The sequence below is a fragment of the Phalacrocorax carbo genome, chromosome 11 (assembly GCF_963921805.1).
Source record: "Phalacrocorax carbo chromosome 11, bPhaCar2.1, whole genome shotgun sequence".
NCBI classification, from domain to species: domain Eukaryota; kingdom Metazoa; phylum Chordata; class Aves; order Suliformes; family Phalacrocoracidae; genus Phalacrocorax; species Phalacrocorax carbo.
In genome coordinates this window covers 20521030-20546375 of record NC_087523.1, presented here as the reverse complement: position 1 = coordinate 20546375, position 25346 = coordinate 20521030, and the positions used below count along the sequence as shown (strand labels likewise).

At 41.2% G+C, this 25346-nt stretch overlaps 1 protein-coding gene across 4 annotated transcripts in view; it reads left to right on the top strand.

Annotated features, from left to right (window-relative positions):
- CHRDL1 (chordin like 1) overlaps positions 1-25346 on the top strand; it is a 45559-nt gene that overhangs the window by 6520 nt on the left and 13693 nt on the right. For 2 of the 4 annotated variants that reach the window (XM_064463365.1, XM_064463363.1), the window contains exons 4-6: positions 2967-3060; positions 21112-21257; positions 22267-22360. In XM_064463365.1, coding sequence (XP_064319435.1) covers positions 2967-3060; positions 21112-21257; positions 22267-22360 — 334 coding nt within the window. The remainder of the gene's footprint in view (positions 1-2966; positions 3061-21111; positions 21258-22266; positions 22361-25346) is intronic. The other 2 variants (XM_064463366.1, XM_064463364.1) reach the window with 2 other exon arrangements.

The following is a 25346-nucleotide window of genomic DNA, read 5'->3' as shown; positions in this document are numbered from 1 at the left end:
CGTGTGTGGCAAAATGCTCATTAAATTGCTGGAAGGCTGTGTCTTGGGTGGGGATGAAATTCACTGGAAACCCTAGAGATCTGGATACAAGTAATCATTCAATGATTTTTAGGAAGGTATTAGACACTCTGGAGGGATAGGAAAGTGCATGGGATGCTCCTCTAGAGAACAGCACTGCTGTGATCCGGGCATTCTCATGCACTGTGAGGCTCCAACAAATGGAGTGTATTTTATTTCTTTCCTTCGCACATGGGCATGGAAGACAAGCATGAGAGTTCAGGGCAACAAGGTTAGTAAGGAAGGAAGTTGCTTGTGGTAATTTTCAGTACATGCAGCTCAGGAGTGGTTCCAACTCTACTACCTTGTTTGCTCTGTTTTGCCTTTGTTATACCGTGAGGGTGCAAAATGTAACTTGAGGTTATTTCAGCAGTGAGGATGCTGAGGGATGTCTGGGATGTGACTCTTGTTGCCTGGAAGGAAGACTCCAGATAACAACTGCAGCATCCAGCCATTCATTTGAGTTTTGTCTTGGCCAAAAGAAATGCCCTCAGAACACTGACCTACAGTAAAATCTCCAGATCATTAGGAAACTCTCAATAATTTATAATTTTACCAAAATTAAGGCCAGATAAAGCATTAGAAAACATGCCATGACATAGCACAGGCACAGACCTTAAACCAAATACTACAGCATAAGAAATGAAACTTAAGTGTGCCACAGATAGCAAATAGGAGAAACCTATGTGTGACCCACCTGTGATTCCCTGGCAGTAAATCAGATAGGTAAAGGACATATTCAGAGTCTGAAGCAGCAACCTACTCCCTCACACTGCAGAGAAAAGCAAAGAAATCCCCAGGGATCTTCATCACCAGTGTGACCAATATTTCTTTGCTGGCCTCAAGTATCATGATGCATATGATCTCTGCACAAAGCAAGTCATAGCAGCCAGGCAACAGACTGAGGTCTCAGCTCCATCTCTAAATAACAGTCTGTCTGTCCATCCCCCCCAACGCAGACTTCTGCTGTTAAGAAAAAGGCAAGACAAATTAACTAACAAACAGAGGCCAAATTATTCAGCCTGGGATTAAAAAAAAAAAAGCCTCCTGTTTCTGTGTGTATGTAGTATTGTATTTTTACAAGTTATAATTTACATACTTAAAGCAGAATAAAACTAAACATAATTCAGCATTCTCACCCTGTTCCCCCTTTTTTTCACAACCCCTCCTCCCCTCCAATACGCAGTGGAAACTGTTGACTGTTACTGTCAGGTAAATTGGAGCACTCACAATTTGTCAGATCATTATTTTACTCTAAAATATAGCAGTTTTTTGCTCGTGTTCATAGTCAGATCTGCAGACTTCAGGGGCTAAAATGAATGCTCTCCACACTTAGCCCTGGTAACACAGCTCAAGAAGAGAGATGCACTGTCACTCTTTGGGTATCTGATGCAGAAGTGCTAACCGTGGCCCTGACTCGCAGAGTCCTACAGGAGCTTAAGTCCTACTCTAGTAAGTAGAGCTTGGTGTCCCAAATATCACTGTGAATCTAAGCATAACATCAGTCTTACCAAGCACAAGATCAGTTAAAGTATTTCTGTCCTGCTGCAAACAGGCAGCACTGAGGAGCGAAGTAGGCCTGCAGAATTTTTATCACAGCTGATCATGCACAAAAAGTAAACATTCACCTCAGGAGATTTCACAGGACTAATAATTAAAAAGGGAGTGGGGGCCTGGAACGGGTCAGGTAAGCGACGCGGCGCCAGGCCAGCAGGCAGTGCCAGCCTTTCTTCTGCGGTAGTGCTTTACAGGCTCTCAGATGATGGCCCGCCTACTGGGCAAGGAGCTGTGCGGACCAGTGGTAGTCCCTAGCCTGCAAAGAGCCTAGAGCCTAGAATTTGCTTCTCCTCTATAAAATCAGTATATTTAATTTCAATCATCATTGGAAACAGATGGTGATATCATTTTAGTGTCTCTTTCCAAAGCAGATGCACAAATGTAGTTCATGGGTTGTAATGAGGTAACAGTATGATTCCAGCCTGTGATCTGCAGATATTTAGGAGTCATTGGATTATTTTGAAAGAGATGGCTAGAAAAGCCTATACATATGCTATCTAAGGAAGTCTGCACATCCACTGGAAACATTTCAGTGCTCCAGAAGGCATATGAAAATGAAGTGGGTTTATTCCCGACGCCACCTAAAACTACAGTCACAACATAGTATCAGTGTTCGTGCTGAAAGATCCTTCTTGCTATAAACATGAGCAACTCAGAGCTAAATTAGAAAGATGAATTATAGATGGGAAATGGGAATTTGAAATGGATAGTCTTTTCTGGTTACAGACACTGGAGAATGAAAATTCCCTGTGTTTTAATTATAAATCAAACTTAGATGTGGTCAAATAGAATATTATGTTAATGACATGAATAACGAACACTATTCCCAAGACTTGCTCGTATTTCTTAGAAAAATGGCTGCTTACCAACTGATGTTTTTTTGTCTACTGGGGAACCCATAAAATGAAAACAAAAGACTCTCCACTGTTTTCAGGAGCAATTATAGACGCTATTGTCTCTTGCGGTCTTGAACTAATCCTCAGTAAGGGATGTATCAGAGACCTAGCATTCATTATCTGTGTCTTAGTTTTGGAAATGCAATTCCTAAGTATAATCTGCTGGGGAAAAAAAACCAACAAAAACAAAAACAACAACAAACTCACAAATGAAGATTGTTGCAATCCATTTTTAGGCACTTCTGATTTTAAGGTTTGTATGGATTTCTGCTTCATTCTGACCTCCAGCATAAAGTCAGAGGCAGTGAAAGTAGTCTGGGCTTACCCTGGTGTGAGTGAAATCACAATGTTGTAAAAAGGTATTTGTTTTTAAAATGTGTAGATGCAGAATAGAGAACATGGAAATTGGTAAGACAGTCCATTTCATTCCAGTATCGTATTTTGTTCCACCTGCAGAATGGAAATGTACTGTGCAGCAGAATAAGATGTCCAAGTCTACACTGTCCTTCCCCTGTGCACGTACCACAGCTGTGCTGCCCACGATGCCCAGGTAATTCCTATTAAAGACATACAGTCCTTTCTGAAATAGTTATAGGATGTGCTGAGTAACAGCAAAATTAAATGTCTGTGCTGGAAAACTTCTGTGAAGTAAACATCCTTCTATATCCATTTAGGTCATGAGAGGCTTGTCCTACAGTGAGTTACAGTATTTTCTATGGTGGTTTCTTTTCAGGAAATCAGAAGTATAGCTTTGGGAAGGGATCAGGTAAGCTACCAAGCCCAGTCCCCTACAATCCAGGCAGAAGGTAGCAGAAGTGTCATTGATGGGGTCCATGGACTATCAGCTCCCCACTCCTTCCCTCATCTCTTCACTCCCTCACAATAAAACCCCATCCCACAAACTTATTTCTGCTTTTGGTGCTTTTCATAAAAGCAGGCTAAAATACATGGTTATTTGCAATGGTTCTCTGCTAACAAGCAGTTCAAAATTGGGGTGGCGAATGTGCGTTTGTATAGTATCACTGTACAACCAGTCTGGTAACATTTGCCTTTTACATCTCGAATCCAGGCATAGCTTCGTAATTAGTAGAGACTGTTGTAAATCATAGAAGCAGTGCTGTAGAAGTTTATGACTATATAAATCCAATTGGATACTGTATAGTAAATTCCTCCAGACTGTACCTTTATTATATGCTCATTATTAAGAGCCACTGTATGAAAGAGACTAAGCAGGATCTTTCACGAGGCTGTTAGAACATTCCCGACATGGCCTAATGGCTGGTAGATTTGACTGGAGCTTTTCCCTAAATGTCTGTCTTAGTGGCACCCCTCATTTCCACTTATAAAAGAGTATTCATGCAGCATCATAGAAAGGGGTTTTATTTTACTTTCTCCAGAGAGTTTCATTGTCTGAGGAAAACAGCTGTTCCCTGACCAAAACCTGTGAGCAGGAGGCAGCACGTAATGGTGGAGGGAGACGAGTGCACAAGTCATTTCACTGTTCAGCTGGGATTGGAGTGCATTCATTGCACTTACTGGAGAATAAATGGCACCCACCCATCAATTTTTGGTAGGATTCATCTGTCTTGACAATTATATACATCTGTCTATCAGATGTGTATATCAATATCTGATCGAGGTATCTAGAAGACCTTTTTAATCAGCAATGAGGAAGAAGCATTTCAAGTGCCTAACTCATCTGATGCCACGATGCCACTCTTCTTGTGTCCTGAGATGAGATTCATCCCATTCAACTGCAGATCTAACGCTTTGGCATCTATGTGATGGTGGAGTTTTATCTATGATGGTCTAATACATAGGAAAGAAAGTTTGTAAGGTAATATGCTTTATTTGACCAAGTAGTACTGTTAGGTTAAGTGGTAAATTGCTGAGAACAGGAACTCCTTTTCTGTTTTCAGATCAAAAAAAGTACTTGCGTGCCGGTGTGCCCAAAATCTCATCTGTCTTTCCAGCTAATCTAAACTTCAGTTGGCAAGGGAATCATCTCAATACCCTTTAGAGCTGTTGGAAGCATGCTGTCCCCAGGGGGTCATTCATCCAGTTACCCAGAATGAGATGAATTTTTCCCTGGAGTTGCCTGTCTCTCTCCGCTGATTACTGAGGGAGCACAGGCAAATAGCTTACACTAGACACTTACTTCTTTGACAGCTTCAGTTAAATCACAGAAATCCCACTCTCAGTATGTAATTGGCATTTGGGGTCAGGTACTTTTTCTTTTTTTTTTTATCATCTCTGTACAGTATTTAGTATAGAAACATAAATGCTTCTAGATTGACTGGTTTTGTTTCAAGTGCTCTTTGGCAGTGAACTGTCTGGCTTTTTTGTGTTCATGAGGCTGTAAACGTCATGACACCTATCAAGATTTTAAAATATTCTACAATGACCTACTAAGGAAGAGTAAGGACCCCTGTAAACTCTCAAGTCCTTCTTATTAAATTAATTTCTTGCTATTCATAGTCTTCAGCTAGAATTTTGTACTGTGTGTTTAAACTGATAAATCCAGAAAATTATCAGAATGAGCCTTTCCTGAACTGTGATCCATTATCTTCTCTTAACTGCTCCTGGAGGCTATCTGTAGTCTATCTGCCACATATGGTGGGCAGCGTCTCATCAAAAATGAGAGTCCCACTAAGGTTTATTTTTTCCCTAATTGGTTCTGTAATTCAGATGGATCTGCGGCAATGTTAGTCAAAAGAGGACCAGGAATCTCCTGTGATTTCAGGGGTTATTTGCATTCTGCTTTATGCAGTGATTACGCATATCATATTTAGTGCTCAGTCTTCAGTGGTAATGTTCACGCCTGATCTGAATAGGAATCCCAAGCATTCTTGCCCATCTTACGCCAGCTTTCCATTCCTATGTGTCTGGCATACAATGTGCTTTGTGCAGCATCCCATGATATGCAGGAAACTCACTTCTCTGGTTTCCCTGGTTTTTTTTTTAATGGAACGTGCCAGAGCTCTGGCCATTAGCCATCCATTTGAATTACTTTCATAAATGCTCATTATATTCTGTCGTGCATGTTTCCCCTCAGTTTCTCAAGCTGCATTTCAGAAATGAGTAGTGCTAGTCACAGTGACTTTGGGCTCTTCCTCCTGCCTTTCTGCAGGCCTTGTAGAGTGTAACTGCCCAAATAACTGCCTCCTTATTTAATGAAGCAGAGGTAATGCCAGGAGGCAGCAACTTTCATTGGAAACTGAACTTCATAACTACCTAAGTGCAGGAGCTGTTGAAGGGATTCCTTTGAGAAAAGTTGGCACTGCTCTCCCCTTGGAATTAGTGTCTCCTGCATTCATAGTGACACTGGACTTGCTGACACAAAGAGATGCAGTGTTTGTATCCTGTCTCCCTGGCACCAGCCACAATGAATCTTAAGTAGTTGTCAGACATATGTTATGAAACATCTTCTACTTTTCACCAGTGTTCAATCCTACCAGCTTCTACCACAGATTCACTGCTAACTTTTTTTTCTTTTTTGAAACCTATTCCTTCTAGCATTGGCAAAATCCAGACCTTGTGTCTTATACAGAACTCGATATTCCTCCCTTTTGCAGCTCTGAAAAATATTTTACTATCTGAATTAGATTCTTATCATCACAGATATGTAGCCAAAAATACTAGGTTCACATTCATTGGGACCCTTTAGTGTGACCCAAAAGGACATCACACACTTCCGAGCTTGAGCTCCTTCCTTCAACCCCAGGATGCTCCAGGCATTGTCAGAGGAGAGGTGATTTATAGAGTCAGGGAGAGGATTCACCATCGTTCTGAGAGCTGGATCAGCTCTTGAGCAAGAGTGGACCTCAGACCTCCTGCCTCCTGTCATGAAAATAAACTTCATGTACAAGTTCTTCAAGCATTTAGCTGCAGCTGTCTTTTATGGCACTGCTATGGACAGTGCCTTTATAAATGGAACATTTATTGTAGATTGTATCATCTCTACGTGGAACGATTGTGAATCAAAGCATTTAGAGCCTAGTTAAGGATCTAAAATTTTTGTGTACACTGTGAAATATGTAAATCTAAGACGGGGAAAGCTTACATCAGAAGCAAAAATGCACAATTGTAGGATTTAGAACGGCTTTCCATATTCCACTTGCTGATTTGATTTCTCAGCAGATAAGGCTGCACACCGATGTATGAATCAGCCCATCTGGCTCTAGTATTTTTTAAGTTTGCTGCCCCGACTAAACACACTGGCTTCCAAGAACATGCATGATTAGTAACACATTTAAGTTTAGGCTCCTTTGGTAGTATGATTTTTCTGTATCAAATTCAAACCACTTTTCCGATGTACTTTTTGTTGTTCTTTAGATATTGAAATAACAACAAAATGCCAGGTGGCACCCATATACATAACGGGACTAAATACAAAGATGGACCACATCAAGTATCTCACAATAGTAGTCTGAGAATATCACCTAAAAATAAATGAGGCTCTGTCTGCACAGTAGACTGCAGCATGATTTAGTAAGACCTGAATCTTTGAACTAACTATTTCAGATCCTGGAAGCAGCCTAGTTCAGACAGCGCAGAACTCACTGCACTGCAAACTTGGTTAAGAAGCAGGAAAAATGCACCTGCAATGAGTTCAGCGCTACCTTTTCTCCATTCCTTCCTGTAACTGAGCTAGTCCAGATAACATGCTGCACTCTGTAGTGCAGATATTCTTAGACTCAGCCTTGCAAGATGCTGAGTACATACACCCCCTGTTGACCTGATACACATCATATACGTAAACACAGAAGCATGTGCATAATACAATGCATCTGGCACTGAATTACAACCAAAATCTTCTACCTGGGCAGTTGGAATGCTCTGGTGGAACGATTTCCCACTGCAGAATGCACATACGATAAACCATTTGGTGAAGAGGTGCTGGGTTCTACTCAGCTCATGCACCAGAGCTCCCAGGCTCTCCGTTCTAGTCTGCTCACTCTTCCATTCAGAAAAAGCCAATATATTTCACAAATATTTGTCAGATGGAGGAAGGCATGTTGTGCCTAACTCTTCCATTCTCTATACAGTTCTTGTTGCTACCACCTATGCGCCTCACATCACTAAGTGAGAAATTCATGGCTCAGGTCACACTCTAGTTAGGAAGAGTTTTAATTGCCTTAAATAGATGGGTGTGAGGCCTGAGTAGGAAAGAGAAAAAACAATACAAATATGGTAATATAAAGAGGTGTTCAGGTGGTCTCTTACTGATCAGATATTGTTTTCCATGCTGTTAGTAAAAGATAGTTTTTACCACCCATACAAAACGTATCTCTGTTGACTGATGCTACACCTCTGAAATTAAAGTCAGAAACACTTCATATCCTGAATTCCAGACTGAAAACAGACCATTATAGCGATACTCAAGATCAAGAATTTTTATAAGTAACCTGGCAAAGGGCATATCATCCTTCTAAAAGTTGTGCCTGAACCAATACACGTGGTTCAAACACCTAAGTATTTCATGAGAATTTGGAGATGGATCCAGCATTCACATATGACTTGTGAAACTTTATAACTCTTCACTGTCCAAAAGATCAGATCTCTGCCCTGCCATGAAAGATTGTCAAGGTTCTCAACCCTGACCCAGAAATCCTTTTCCTTTCTGTATGTTAATCTGTCCTTCTATTGCCTGTGTTCCCAGGCAGCAGAATTTCTTCATGAACTGTGCTGCCAAAACGCCCACTTTCCATCTTACCCCATAAAAAGATTTGAGACCATTGGTCACGCAGCAGTGTAAACAATCTCTGAGCTTGTGATTTCCTTTCTCTTTTATAATGGTGAAAGGATTAAGGAGGAAGGGCACAGGGAGATTCTCATGAAAAGAATGATATGCAGATAGCCTTTCTTTCTTGATTCTTATTGAAATTTGAATCTGACAGTAGCAAATATTACAGCTACCGAAAGTTGATACATGCTGTATTTTGAGACAATAATGAAAAAAGGCATCTTACAAAGGTGTCTCCTAAAGGCCTAGATGTAGCCTGTGAGATGAAAGCAACAGAGCAATAACAGCTGTCATTTTATGAAAGACTGGATAAATTATGGAGAAATTTATAAAACCCATCGCTTGTGGAAAACAACAGCCTGTAAGTGATTTTGATACCAAATTCTTAGTCTGCTATGCACAGCTGATGGGAGTACTGTGCTTGACACATGAAGGGCAGTTTGGCTAGCAGGGACTAAGGAACAGTAGAGGACAATCTCTGTGCAAGCCATTGACTGCGAGTGATTAAATCTTGGCAGAAATGTTCAGATGGAAAAAAATCTAAGGCAGTACAAGCATCAGTAAAGTTAGGTATTGAAAGTACCCCATTTTAATAACTGGGGTTCCCTTCACACATCTCTTCTGTAGCCATCAATGGTTGGCATTGGAGGAGTTCAAACACCTGACCTACAACATGTCACCTACAAAGCCTAATCTATGAGTGACAGCACCACGTACCACATATACAAGTGAAAATCCTTGGAAGGGTCTCTGTACAAAACACAGTGCTAAAAAAATGAGGAAAAAGAAAACTCAGTATGCAGAAAGAGATTTCTGTACAATTACTTTTGGAATACAAGAGAGGAGAAACTTCAGGACTAATCAGCATTAAGGAATGAACTGCAAAGCTTGAAAGTCCTACTGGCTTTATTCTTTGCTCATACAACATTATCCAGATTTCTGGAAGCAGCTGAATTGTCTGAGAGAGAATATAAATAGCTAGACTCCTGAAAATCTTGACTGTTTGAAACCATTATCCATGCTTGTCTGAACTGTTCATCCAAACAATAAAGTCTATATATTCTGTAACTGATGCATGGTATATAGCAAGTTCATAACCACCTTAGTAATGAGTCCTACCAGTATTATTGTCCTAACACCAAGGAACAGAGAGTTGGCACTTAAATAACAGTCTGTTGACAGAAATATGAGTTTGGAGCTGTAGGCACATCTCAGATTTTAGAAAAACTGGCCACATTCATAGCATCCTGCCCACTTTGCCACATGTCTGACATGAGCCTCAGCTCATGGAAGAAATCCTGCATACTCAGCTCCCCTTCAGTGTTCATCTCTGCCTTCCCTTGTTACTTTACCTCAGCAACTGAATCTCTTGAGACCTTTGATCCATGCTGTTGCACTGCCTGCAGACCCAGTAGCCGTGCCTTCACTGCCCACCTCTGCACTTTCCAGTCAATGAGAAAGAAATGAAAAATGCCCTGTGACCCAAACTCTGGGCAGTCACGGCACAGGAGGCTGTGGAGGAGGTATGCCAACATACACAGAAACTGATAGTAATAACTGGAGGACTACTATTGATAAGAGCAAATTCCACATTTTTCCAGTTCACATTTGGTTCCTGTGGAGGTACTGTAGAATTACAGAGCCGTGCTTGTTTATGGCCATCCCACATATACAAACAAGGTGGATATTCATATCTGGAATAGGAAAGACTCACAGAATGTTATGCAGCACCAGAGATTGGTGGGATGCTCTGTTTTTTGTATAGTCCCAACAATGGTTAGCTGTCAGATAGTTCAAATGAATTGTTTATTTGCAAGTAAATTTGATTTGGAAATATAATGATATAGGCATTCTTGGGAGATGTCTAAATTTTTCCTATTGATGTGCGCTCAGATAGTTTGGTTTGTTTTGTGATTTGCCTTTGTTACTGGCTTCATAAGGAATGTTTGCTATCACAGGCAGATGGAGGTTATCACTTGTTTCCATTCTGCTTTTTTGACCATAAAAATTCAAACAATCTATCTGTAAATCAGCATCCTAAATGCACTGAAAAAAATGTGAATCTTCCCACATGGGAATTAGAACTTCCATTCTTTGGACTGACATGATAGGATAGGATAGGCTTCTCAGGGTTTTCCAAGATAACTTCCAAGAGCTTCAGAGATGCTTCAGAGAGGATTCAGAATGCACCAAAGCTTCACTCAATTTGTTTCCTTGGCTGGGAGAGTGATTGGAATATCGGTTGAACCTTAGAGCAGGAATTAGAATGGAGCAACCCAGAAAGTGTTCTATAACTCCTTGAGAGTTTTGCTGGGCTATTTTTTATGCCACTATAAAAGAAAACACAGGAAATTAAGCTGCAGAAAATATATTAAAATAATGTGAAGAGATTTACTTTAGCCCTAGAAATTTAAAAAACAACCAACTGCCTTTTGAATGCTTGAACTGAAACTACATCTTTGCCTTGAATCTGTATATGTCTAGATAAGGTGCTACTAGTTCCTTCAAGCAATGAGTTTCATACACTTTCTACCGTCTGACCATATTAAAGACTTGCTGTTGCGATTAACTTTGAATTACCTTGGAGTTTTTAGAGCTTAACCTGGTCCTTGAAGTTATTTTAATGTAAAGCATTTTGTAGCTTAATATCTTTGACACCTGCACCTCTGAGAGGCACATATGGACTGTGTTTAGAGCTTGCATTTGCAGTTTTTGGATAGTGCACAACTTTTCAATCCAAATTTATTGTCAGCGTCAGTCACTGCTTTAAAAACAACATCGTTGCGCTTTCTGTAGTTTTTTAAAGGGACCTTCACACATCATCTATGTTTCTTTAAATCATAGATTTATAATAAGTTGGATTGTGATGCATGAGTGAGGGAAAAGGCTAAATGCAGATGGACTGAGGGTTGATCCACAATCTACTGTAGTCAATCAACAGATTCCTATTAGCTTTGATAGTTTTTGGACGCAGCCTAGTTTTTGGACTCAGCCTTCTATGAAAACACGTGCAGTTACTGACTGTGATATAGTTCCCTCTCTAGAAATGCTAAGGAGTATGGTGGAAATATGAGACAGAAGATGAAAGAGAAAACTGCCTTTATGCTGTACCACACAGAGTAGGTGTTTGGGCCAGGTTCCAAATCTATTTAGTTCAATGGACTTCAGATCAAACCTTGAGGTGACACATTCATGTAGAGTGGAAACAAAAGTAGAGGGAAGAAATTAAGCAAAGGAATTTTTAATAGGAAAGAAATGCATTTGCTCTCTTATGCTGTGCTATAATCCCCCAAGGACCTCCAGCCACAAAGGTTATTTAAAATAATACTAGGTGATCCCTAGAAGATAACCTTGCACTGAAACAGTGTGATAGTGTTTTTCTATCTGAGGGCCCTGTAGCCCTGTATTCTCACAAGATGATGAATCAATATTTAGTTCTGGTGATGAAGTAGCTCTAGAATATTTGTGGTTTACCCTTCTTGACGTGGTAGTGGTAAAAACATGTACCCTTTCGGCAGCTGGTGGTTTTGACCTTGCAACATCCAGTTTGCAGTAGCAGTTTGTTAAACCACATGCTGAGGGCACTCAGGGCTCAGTTTCGTTGTCCAGCCATGAAGCTGCACTAGGAGCAGGTCAGGAATATGTAGTAACCAATTCGATGGTGCTGACAGGTTTCCTGCCTTTCTGAGGCAAATGTATGCAAAAGGCCTCCACAGATACTGAAAAAAGTTTGGTAAATTTCTGGAAAAAACAGAGCAGGCGTTATCCCAGGTCACCATGACGCCTGTGTTCCACAATGTCCCTTGCTACCTATAATATAGAGACTCCCTGTCTTCCTAGTTTTGTTTATCCCCTCTGCATTTGGCCCCTCTCACCAAGTAGCCCAGCATAGCACGCTAGTGCTAAGGTGGCCAAAATACAATCACAGAATGTCTTCTGCACTGAAGGCCTTTTTGGGGAAGTGAACCACAGTGGCAGAATGAGGGTATTCAGATTCCCAGCTATATGCTTCTTTGCACCAGCCCTTCATGGTACAAATGGATCAGAAGATAAGCATTAACTGGATCTCTGGGTACAAAGCAAACCTACTGCTGTCACCGTGCCATAGTTTCCCTGGAACTGCAGGAAAATACGCAAGTGCTCTGGGTTATATAAAAGCAATGCTATTTGTGCATGAAATACACTGCATAAACACAGAAGAATACTATTTACGTGATCTTTTCCCATATAAACATGAGGACCTTTTTTTTAAAGAATATTTTTAAAAATACGGTTTGGTTTGAACACATAGCATAGAATCATAGAATCATTAGTTCAATCAACAGAGTTGTTCCAGATTTATTCAACATAACTATGATCAAAATCTCGCTGACTGTCACTCTCCTAGCTAGCTGCATAATCTCTTTCTGCAGGATGCTTCCCTCACCTCTTTAAGTCTTAGGCTGCTCTGTTTTGAATTTGTAAGGATCAGATTATCAACACATATTTATTCCTCCACTTCAAATACGTGTCTCATACTGAATAGCTGTTTCTTATATATAATAACCATATTCCATTGGCTTATGTGTAGAGAGGGAAGAGCCTAACATAGAGGATTTCTGCCTGGAGGCAGGCTTCTTTATCTTTTACTTGGAATGTTACTAGCATTTAGATTTTTCCAGGACTGGGAAGAGGCTTGGCTGAACCCCTTGGAACACAGACACCAAGGCAGCAGGGGTGAAAGGACTCATTGCCACTTTTTCATAGCTCTGATTCCTTAGGTGAAAGGAGGCTAGTTCAGATATTGTTCATAAGAGTAGCTCCACGACTGCTCATATCTATAGCACGCTTATCTAGCTGTCAAAATGGCTGTTCCAGCAACAGAAAGAGGCACGTATCGTTTTAAAGCTGGAGAGAGGAGTTTAGGCCAGGTCCCCTTGCAATGCGAATTTTCAAAGTGATTAGATTTACTTGCTTTGTGTTTCTCTCCTGTACATCAGGGTGACAGAGGGTTCAAACACGTTCCAAGTTACTGTAAGAGTAAATTGCAGTCTCTCACTCAGTGCCTGCTTCAGTAAGATGCCAGGCTGAAGTCTGTATCTTGCAGTCAGAAGGAACTGCCAAGGAGCTTCAGATTCTCAAGTATTGTACACATTGCCTTGGTGACGCAGAAAGATAAGTCATGTCAGTTAGTAGGCAGCAAACATGCACAGCTACAAAGGAGAGTCCAAACCCGCTGCTATCCAATGTGATACTAATATATCACTTGCTGTTGCTTCCTCCCGTATACCAGTGACACAGGGCATACTAACCGAGATAATTAACTAGCATACACCCTTGAGAATGAAGCACACCATGTGCCAGGACCTTCCTTTTAGTTTAGTTTCTCCTGCATGAGGTATAAAAGCATTACCCGCTGAAGGAAAATGTTTTGAACCAAAGCACAGCTCATGTGCTTTGAATTAATTTTCAATATTGCTGGTCCAAAATTGAAATTAAAATGTTACACCTTGTTTACTTAAGAGTCTTAGTCTCTGGAGTTATTCAGTGAGGTGTACTTCCTTCCCAAAGCCATTCCCTGGCTTCACTGGGACCCATTTGAAAGAAATGGACTTATCTATACTGTGGTGTAAAAGATGCTGTTCACCACATGCAAGGTGGGACCTCAGGGTATATTGTTACCCTTAAAGTTTTACAGATTCTGCACTGGGAATTTAAAAAAAAAAACGAAAAAGAGCCTTGAGTCAGCCCATTGTCATGGGTGTTTGGCAAAAAAAGACAACTGTTTTTGCTGCTGCCAGTCCCAGCTTCGCTTTTAGATAAAAGCTGGAAGTTGGAGCGTGAGGCACAGTTCCTACTCTGCACGTGTCTGGCTCAGGATAGAGCTATTGCTGTGAATGACAGTATTCAGGCTAGCTAATTTGGGGAAGCCTTGTCCCATACACAAACACAAAGTGAATTCCATTCTAAGACAGATCCACAACTCCTGTGAGTGACAGCCTGTTTCAAGTTAAAAATGCATTTCAGTGGTGGAGGAAAACACAGCACTTTTTATATTCTGGTTAGCCTTTGGCAACTGCAACCTGCATTCTGGGAGCAGTTGAAGAAAGCTAGAGAGGTAACAAGGCGCATAGCATAAATAAAGCTTCCAACATCTTATCTGCAACTCCCTCCTCCCCGCATTTCATGCTTCCAGCTCCTCATATGAATTGCAGTCAGTGCAAGGTAGCATTTTTTCCTACATTGCTGCCTGGAGGTCTTTTCAACCCACTTTGTAAATTGCAATTCCACCTGCAGGTTTTTATCCAGAAATATGATTTTCTGCACATGAATAAGTTACCTTCAGTTAGTATTTTGGGACCTCCTAGAATTAATCCTTCACAGTGGAACCTGAAGCCCATTGTCTTAGCTGTTAACATTGCTATGAAAAACACCAGTAAAAAGACTCAATAATCAAGAATCATCCCTGTACCTCTCTACTGATTTATGTGTACGTTACCCTAGAGAATGATTTTCCTTGAAGGGAAAAGACCTGGACTCCCTGAAGGAGGAGAATTAACAGTATATTTTAACAAGAGACCTAGGGGTATGTGCAAGTCCTACGCAAGCAGTTTTCCAAAAACAGATGTCAGGTCGTCACAGTGCTGCTGCCCACCTGTGTCGGACAGTGTGTGTACCTATCCTGTTACAGGTTTCATAAAACTTTTAATAGGCAAAACAGGGAGGAGTACTCTCATACTCTAGTCATGTTCCCCTTTGGCATTAGAAATGCTCGTGATCTGCCCATTTCCAAGAACTGTGCTTTATTTTGACCTACATAATTGCTCTTCATGTGTTGCTTCTTAATAGTTAACCTGCAATTCTTATGCCAACTTTAAATGTCAAGGCAAGTAATATGCCCTCACAGGATGTTATGTTACAATTTGGGAGTGACCTGAGTTCTGTACAGAAGCAGCATGTGAGACGACCAGTTAGCTGGTGTCCAAAGACAGTTTCCTGCACCAGGATACAGCCTAGAGAGCTTTGAAGAACCTGTTGCAACTCTCCCAGTTGTGTTCAGTCAGTGTGAATACAAGTGAATATGCAGGAGAGATGTCAGTGCAAACAGTTGTCCCAGAGTTATTGCAGAATTCAATTGCTTGTCTGGTGAATAGGGTTCTAAAAGAAATCCTCAGTCTCTTGGTCTGTACATCCTTATGCTCCGTGTTGATTCAGAAAACATGTTCCATAAAATCCTCTCTGGATTCAAATTCATAATCTATCATCTGTCTACTTACAAAAGACCAGAGAGGCTATCTGCAGAACAGTTCCCAGTATGGTAAGTTTCTTAAGGCATTAGACCTCGTGATTAATTTCATATTATTTAACATTTGATTGTTTTTATAATGGTGGTTAATAAAACAGACAAACTGCAAAAACCAAGCCAGGCCGAACGTCTAGTGTTTCTGCTTGATGTTAAAAGCCCATCTTTTTCAGTAAATGACACTAGGTGATTCTGAATGATGCAGTTTAAAAATAGTTTCTAAGTCAGCAAGCCAAGAGTCTGTAGGATTTTTTAAAAATGATCTTTGCCAGATGTTATGATACTAAAATAAGCAATAGTGAGAGTTTTAAGTACTAACAAGAATGGCCAGAATATTGTACAAGAAAGTATCTCATAGAGATGCAGTAAAAGCCCACAGAGCCGTCCTGGGGTGCTGCGCAGGGCCCTAGCAGGCCCTGCTGAGAGGTATGCAGCACCGTGAGCTTTGCCTGAACACCTTCGTGGTCTAATCTGTACAATCTCCATTTCGAGAGTACACACAGTTTCCTTCAACCTATTTCTGGTTGGAGATCAGTGAAACTCAGCACAATGACTTCCAGAAGGACAAGATGCTTGGTCTCATTGACAATGGTGAAGGCTACCCAAAAGCAACTGTTTTTCTTGTCTTGAAGGTCAGATGCCACATCAGAAATACTTTACTGATTACCATGTCGTGACCGGACTGATTCTGAGGTGGTTTTGCCACTTTGTTAGTTAGTGTCCTAAAATTGTTTGTTAGCAATCGTACCTGTACCTCCTGACTCTAGCCAGTAGGATTGAAGTTGAAAACTTAATAGTAAGGCCTAGATCCTAAAGCCCTTCCTCAAGTAAGTCACCCTACAAGGCTAGTTTGCTCATTGCCGCTTACCGCTTTTCACTCTTTGCACAAAAATACTTTTACAGAAGTTACCACTGTTTCAGACACCAGGAACTGCCTGTGGAATTTGTCTAAGCTATTCAAGGGATTAGTTGCAGATAACTGATGTTCTTCTGCTCCATATCCAAGTAAGGGTAAAGCATCTCAGGACCAAGCTTTTATAACAACCCAGGAAGGCATAGTTGTAAATAGAAAGAGCTAAAAGATGGTGTTTCCAAAACTGACTGTGATCCATGTGACACAACATCTGTTTCTCTCAGGAGAGTGGAAAGTTCCAGAAGGCAGGAAACCCTGGTCTGCGTACATAGTATGGCTGCCCTCAAACCTTGGAAACCTCAAGTCATGGGCAGATCATCAGGAACCCAGGCAGGTTTCCATGAAAAATCTGTGATTGGAATAGGTTCCACTGAACCAGAAAATTTCCATAACATATCTGTGGTTTATCAAATTCATATGTAACTTTGTTTTGTCGGACTATCAGGAAAGCATTAGTGCTGCACTTCACACTAAGTTAGCATCCATTCATGGCAAACTTCTTGTTCTTCACACACCCCATCAAATGGACTATAGTTCATGGAATATGTGAGCTATACCTACACACCTACATGCAGTTCTAGTTCACAGTGAACTTTTATATCAGGCTGTACTACAGATATGAACTGATACAAAGCTTGTTTGTATAGATCAACAGTTCCTCCTAGTACAAGCATCCATCTCAAACATAATCTTAAAAAGCAGCGTTCAAGCAAGCAGCTAGGCTGAACCCTGAAGGAAACCTTTCTACTGGCTTCACTGAGGCTAGGATTTACCTTGTGTGTGGTACGCCAGCGAAAAACAGCCTCGGTAGACACAGAAGCTGGACAGAATCCCATGTCTGAAAGAGAGGAATGCTTGGATATAAGAGCCCAAGCACAGTCACCATAATCTCCAGTTGCCTTTAAAAAAATAGTTGTTTTGAAGCTAATCCGTTTTTGCTACAGTTGTATTCTGTTGCCTGTTCCTAAAACCTGAAAGATTTCTTCAGCCAGGTTCAACCTTTAAAGCTCCTTACAGGATAAGTTCAAATCCTTATCAAGTCATGTGAAGCCTAAGTTGCACATCTTAGCCCCTGCCATTACCTAATGCTAATGTTGGTGATAAATCAGTGCTATCCATATTGCTAACTCATGGCCTTATCTTGATCGCACTAAAATTGCGGGTGAATGTTAAGCATGGCCTGTCAACTTCTATACTGAAGTCTGAGCCCTTAGAGAATAAATGCCAACCACAGTAACAAAAATACTTCCTTTTCGATTGATGCTATAACATCTTTGCCCTACATGTTTTATATTGCTTCCACTGACATGCTATGAATGCCAGAAAGAAAAGCTCAAATTGAACCCAGTTAATTAAAAGAATTCACACAGATGGTTTGCCTGGTACTTTACAGAGGCAGCTAATTAAAGCAATGTTAGTCAGCACCATTAAAATGCCAGATAAAGCTTTGGAAACAATCCTGATTAGGAAGCAAGGTTTACAGATAGAGCTTTGAGCAATGCAGTATATTTGCAGTTAATTAATCTCATTCTAACACATCTTAACTATGGCACAGAATAATGCATGCTGATATCAATATTAATGCCAAGATTTTTCAAAGTTCAAACCTGGCACTTATTAAAACAATCCACAGCGACTCTAATTTCACATTCTACAGGAGAATATGATATCATGAGGGAGTCTGAACTCCTCTAATTAGCCATGATTTAAAGAGCATTAGAAAAGAAACCAAGGCAAGTCCTAGTTGTAGAAAGTCAGTCACACATTAGCAAAGACAGAGAGAAACTGCACCAGACAGCAGTTATATTTAGACACGCAATATAAACAAAGCTTCCTTGCAGTTTTAGGCAGATGCTGTGTTTGGAGAGAATCAGTTGTGCTCTCCAATATGCTGTCTCCGATATATGGCTGTATATATTTTTTGCAGCAACAGTAATGTGGTCTTGATCTGAAAACTTCTTCTAAACCTTATTTTACGCAACCAAACAGGCCTATTCATTTAATGTGCTAAAAGATAATCATGTGCACTGGTATATGCAGTATAGGACCTAAACCATGGTCTTATTCCCTGTAATTGAAACTGACTTTTCTTATAATTATTTAATCAAATAAGATTTCAAAATAGCAATAGAATTTCATCCCATATTCCAAAGGCAGGCAGATGTACGTGTTTTGGGCTGCATGTTATGATTTAGCTGTTACAGGCTTAACTTCTATGATCAACTTAAAAGAAATGTAGATGAAAACAACTACCTACTGCATCTCTCCACTGTCATCTTCCAAGCAATAAAAGTTTCACCATCCTCCTTCCTTTATTTCAAAGCCACTGTTTAAAGGCATTTGGTGATTTCATGGTGAGCTGAGCAATGTGGCACATACCAAGGTAAATCCACAGTAAAATTTACTCTCTCATCCAATACTCTGGAGAGTCACGACGAGTCATTCAAGTATTGGTCTTTGCAAATGTCAGACCACAAGCCAAACGCTGCTTTTGGACAGGCATCCCGCATGGGCACAGCAGTGTCCTGCAGAGTCTGCACGAACAGGGCCTCCTATCCAGACAAGAACCCTCTGTATTTTCCTCTCATTTCTCCTTTCATTTTCATTTCTTTCCAGTTCTACTGCTCTGCCAGTTGCCCAAGGGGCAAGGGGATAACTAAGAGTTTGGCAATGTCTCTTTCTGCTTTCCATGAGATGACTCTCAGAAAGCCCAAGAAACTATGGTGACATAAGTTTCAGAAGGTAGCACAGTCCTGAGAAGGGCCTCTTTATTCATGTTTTCCAATATTTGTTCCTAATGGGACAGTAGCTGATTTTCTTGCTGATGAATTTCAAAGGAGGTGTCATAATTAGAGCATACATCTTGCCGTTCCAGAATGTGTATGACTAGCAAACCATACAGGAAGTGCCGAAAGCACTGCATTTCTGTGCCAAGCGCAGGTATTGTCAAAGCTCTGTACTATTTATAAGATTTTGGAAAGGTATCATTAGACACCCTTGATTGCACTGAAATAATGATGTATTTGGTGCTTCAAAGGAGGAAGTGCAAATACCATGTCTGTCTCTTGAAGAGAAATGAAATGTCAGGCAAGGAACTCTAAATGGCTAACTTTGCCTGCCATTCTCCTGCAGAGTGTTCTTTGCTGACCCATTAGACTCTTAAATACTGTAGTTCATGTATGTTCCACAGTCAGATTTGAAATTTACCATTCAAAATATTATTAATATTTGATGGACCAATGTAACTAAATATATGCTTTTATGGAAAACTCTAAATGTCAGTGTTTAATGCCAGCACATGCCAGCAGAAAACTGCTCTTTCACTTGAGCTCTCAGCTGAAAAATGTGCATTCTGTGGCAGCGCAGTTCCACAAAAAAATTTCCTGGGGTTTATCTGATAGATAATGAAAGAGGCTACAGCAAAACCTGAATTTTCAGGTCAGGTTTCTTCTACATGAAAGCCCAAAGCCACTGAATGAAATTTCAGCTGCATTCCTAGAAATTTAGAGTGATTCGCTCTCCAGAGAACAAACACTCCACTGTTACTTCCATAGAGCTCTTGTTCAAAATGCCTCTTCCCATGCTGAGATGCTAAATTCATGTGAATGTAAATGTATAGTGCCAGATTCGCTGCCCAACAGGTATCAAGTGACTTACATTTCATAGGTAAAGTATAATCCCTTTGCACAGTTTGTCAACTGCTAATAGTTAAACAATCTAGGGGATGTTTTAACATAAGGTATGGATAGCTTTAAGTCTTAGAAGAAAATTTAACCCATGTGGTGCAGAACTCGATAAGATCTCGACTCGAAACAGGAGGTTTCACGGTTGAATTGACACTGCCACCTTGTGCACTTTGTCCTACGCACTGGGTTCTGCAAACAAAATGCACTTGTTTGCACATCTGACATTAAAATGCATGTAAGAGAAAAATCAGCTTTTGGGTGGCTTTTGAAGTCTGCCTTTGACAAGTTTTGCCTGTTTTGAAAACACCACAGCAACAAATTGTGAAGGCCACTAGGAACAAACTCTTATATGGTACATAGTTTTCTCTTTATATGGTTCCATCATCAGTATCACTGCTCTTCTGCTGGAAGGTTTGTGCCTGTGGATGGCACGGAAGCAGCATCGTGTGTGCCCTACAGCACAACCTGCAAATCTGCAACTAAGTCTTCTATGGGCTACAGCCATTGATAAAATGATACCAATACTAAGAAGGGGGAAACCATGCTAGAACAGTGCTACTGATTCTGTGGGATTCTGTGTGTATACAGGACCTAATGCCTTCGGCATTAAAGCATGAAGCAGCCATGTGAATATAACAAGTGGCCATATAGCTGCACCTACCTATCCTAATACCGAATGCTACAGCAGACAGCAAAAGAAAGTACAGCAGCATGAGGCATGGCCATCAGTGCTGGCATTGCAGTTGATCATCAACACCGTAAGATTAACTGGGACGGTCAACTCGAAGTGAGAATTATTAAAGTTCAGCAAAATAACAGCATGAGAATATCGCTTATACTTTGTAGCATGACAAAATTTGTCCTTTTATAATAAGAGAAATGAGGGAGAAGGGAAGCTTTTCCTCCTTTGTATTTGTGACATTACAAGTTGTCAAGAACATTTTCATGAGGTGTTCCTTTCCCATTGCTTCCAGAAGACTCTCTTTTCTCAGTAAGCAGCAAAATCACCGGGAAATCCTGTGAATACAATGGCACCACCTACCATCATGGTGAAATGTTTGTGGCAGAGGGGCTTTTCCAAAACAGGCAAGCAAACCAGTGTGCCCAGTGCAGCTGCTCAGTAAGTAACATGATTTGACAGAGCCCTGCTCTGTCTATGCTTCACTTCTCCTTTCTAGAAGACATGACACTGAAATATAAGTAATACATAGCAAAGGCTGGCAGTTGAGAATGAGTGCTGAAACTCATGAGTGTGCTCAGAGCCAGTCTGCAGCACCTGGTAAATGCCAGGCTCCCACTTATCAAACACAGTGGACAAAGCTTACCCTGTCAAGCATCTGCTGTAAGTGAGCTTAGAGTGCAGAGGCAGCAGGTGAAATACTGCCAGTGGACATATATAGAATATCTCACCTCAACCTGACTGGAAAATATAGCACTAAGCCACTGACTGAAACTGAATTCATTTGGACTGAGCTGATAAGAAAGAACCCCCCGGGCTGGGAGCAGACAGCTCTGTTAACTGGCAGCAGGCCACAGAGGTGTCACCAATTCAAATCCAGAATATTTGAGCAGTCACCCAGTGGCTCTTCAGAGCCAGTGTCTGAACCAAAATGTCCCTCTTGATCCAACCAGCTCTTCAGTATCAAGTATTGGCAGCCCTGGACCTCTTCTGATCAAATCATCATCATATTCTACATTAACCACAAATTTAACAGGCCAAGTACTGAACAGGCTTCACGACTTCCAGTTACTGCTAAACTAATCCTCCAGCTCAATGGTAAGACACAACAGAGGGAGAAGAGTGGGGGTGGAAATTTACACTCTGTGATTTTAGTACCAACAATGTCAGGTACATTTTCAGCCCACAATAATTGCAGTTCTTCTCCCCACACACTTTTACTTCTTCCCTTCTCCCTCTGTTTTTTTTTTAAAGAAAGAGACCTTCTTCTGTGTGACAACAAATTTTAAAAAAAGCTATTCAGACTTTTCATTGGTCTAATATTCTGCTTTTGCATATGAGAGTGGCATTTATGTAAACACACGGATTTAAGCATGTCCATAAAAATCACCTTTACAGTACCAGATGAATTGATGACTCCTTCTAAATTTCCCTTGTGTTTTACTGGCAGGAAGGAAATGTGTACTGTGGGTTGAAGACTTGTCCCAAATTAACTTGCTCTTTCCCAGTTTCTGTTCCGGAGTCCTGCTGTCCCGTTTGCAGAGGTAAGTTCAAGTACAACCACAGAAGGAGAGGCTCTGAATTTACCCTGTCCCCTGTCAGAGCCCTGTGTGTGCACCAGGACTGTCACACAGGGCACTATCTGCAAGTTTCCCATGTACTTAAAATCCAATTGATGCTGGGAAATGAAACCTCAAATTCCAGCAGGGTAGCATTGCTACCTTTGTTTTCCTAAATTGAAACAAGGAGAGAATGCACTTACCCCATAATGAGGCAAACCAAGGCTTCAAATGATGCATTGAAATAGGTGCCATTGCTCTGGGTAGAAAAGCTTTGCAATAAAAGACAAGCTTCTGTCTGACAGGTTACCAGATCTGCTCAAGTTATACGAGACACAAGAATTTAAATTCAGGGGGTAAGGCCAGTTGCTCCAGCTTACATTAGTTGTCAATCCATACTCAAGTGACTGCAGTATTTTACTAGCAATTGCATTTTAGATCTTGTACACACAGGAAACTTGATTCCAGGGGCCTTCCCAGCCTTTCTGAATATCTAAACCTAAATGTCTTTCTAAAACCCCGTCTAAATGTCTGAGAATTTGTGAATGTGTTTGTCATGGTTTAACCCCAGCCAACAGCTCAGCCCCACGCAGCCATTCGCTCAGTTCCCCCCAGTGGGAGGGGGGAGAGAATTGGAAGGGTAAAAGTGAGAAAACTTGTGACAGTTTAACAGGTAAAGCAAAAGCCACACACACAAGCAAAGCAGAACAAGGAATTCATTCCCTCCTTCCCACGGGCAGGCAGGTGCTCAGCCATCCCCAGGAGATCAGGGCTCCATCACACGAGACAGTGACTTGGGAAGACAAACACCATCAGTCCAAATGTGTCCCCACCCCCCCTCCTTCCCCCAGCTCTATATGCTGAGCATGATGCCATATGGTGTGGGACATCCCTGGGGTCAGTTGGGGTCACTGTCCCAGCCGTGTCCCCTCCCAGCTACTTGTGCCCCCCCAGCCCCTCGCTGGTGGGGTGAGGGGCAGAAAAGGCCTTGGCTCTGTGCAAGCCCTGCTCAGCAGGAACGGAAACATCCCCTTGTTATCAACACTGTTTCCAGCACAAATCCAAAACACAGCCCCAACCAGCTACTGTGAAGAAAATAACTCTATCCCAGCCAAAAGTAGCACAGTATTTTATCTCAGTATTAGCATTGTGGCATTTGAATCGCCACTTCTAGGGTATCTAAGCACCTGTGGCCAGTTCTCAAAGATGCAGATAAGCACCTAAAGGTACATGTGGATTTTAGAAGTGCCACTCTATTGATACCAGTGATGCCAGGCTGCTTTGAAAAACTCTCCTGCTTGCACCTTTGTGCACCTATATCCTCTAGAGATTCTGCTTGCTTGAACTCAGTACTATTGCATGGCAAAAATAAGGAGTATTATGTTGTCGGTTGTATAATTTTGCCTATGGCGCTAGAGTTGTGAAACACAAACTAGCATAGTCCCACATTCTCGCTCCTAAGCAGTTAAGTGAGTACACATGCTGGACCAAAAGCTCTGAGCAGTGAAGGGGCTGAGCCAAAAAGAGGGTACTTCAGAGTGCATCAGTGCTTAATAATGAAGCATGGTGCAGAGGTAGTACAGCATACTCTGAAGGAACAAGTTCCTGGATAGAAGCTGTGTAGTGATGTCAGTGCAGCAAGTTGTCTAAGCTACTTAACCTGCAGAGATGCAGTGGTAATTAACTTCAGTGTGGCACCATGTAGGACTTGAACTAATCTCTTGGCAGGGCAATGCCGTGTGCTGCATAAATATATCAGCTCAGTCAGAGCAAGGATGAGGATCTTTATGCAGATTGTTCCTCATTCTCTGCTGCTTTGCCGTGTTACTCCACAGTATCTTTACAAATCTTGAAACATTTTGCCAGGCAAATTGCTTATAAAGCTTTCTGATCTCATGCAGGCAAGGTGATAGTCCTGGCTTCCCAGGGTGAAAGTTAGTGATATACTGTTTTAAATGTAATACATTGGCACTTAATTAAAGTAAATCCTTGCTAATCTGGTTCCTGGTATCCGTTCTCTGATAGTTACTTGATCTGTATCTGAAACCAACCTCTTCCAGTTACAAAAATCAAACTGACTTTCCAAGTATGAAGTATCAGACATAGCTATGCTGTAAACTAGCCTTACACTGGAGAAATCAAGTCACTTCAGCCAGAGGGAGTGTCGCTAATGAGAAATAAATTCGTCAGGATTTCCATATGAGAGGTGAGATTAAATTGGATTATGCAGTAGAGATGACCCAATGTCGCCACTGGTGCAGGGGTTTTTAAATGTATTCCACTATTACTGTTATTTAAAAATGTTAAAATTATAATTTATCTTGCAAATAACTTTGCCCTTTTCAATATGGCATAAGCTGTTTTATCTCCCCTCTATGATTCTTATGAAATGCAAACCTAAACAAAATGTTTGCATCAAGATCTAGCACAGCTCATGGGGAGGAAACTGTGAGTCAGTTTCTGCTCCCTGCGTGGCCAAATATATTAACATAATATATATAAAAATTTGCTGATTTTCCTCTGCTACTGAGTAGAGAAGGCTCCAAGCACTACAGTTCAGACGCTGATTTATGTCGGCATCCAACTTCCCCTTAAATTAAGGGGAAAGTTCTCAGAAACTGCATAGAGGATAAAATGCTAATGCATAGCATGCACTAGGGTAGTGGATCCCTGATGGATCTGGTTGAGTTAAATCCGGATGGGTTAACTCCAGAACTGGAGGCATAGCTGCATCAGCACCGAGGCTCTCCCAAGCCAGTATCGCACCCTAGTACTGCTGCAGCAGCTGGCCTCCTTTGAGGACCCAGGCCTGTGATCTGTGCCATTAATATAAGGCTCCCGATGTGGTGGTACTGCTCTGCATTCTAGTGCAATGCTTGGCACATCCAGAGCTAGGCTTTGAGCCACTAGCAAAGCAGCTTTATCTGTACTTGTATCTGAATTCCAAGGCTGGGATAAATTCCAAGCTCCC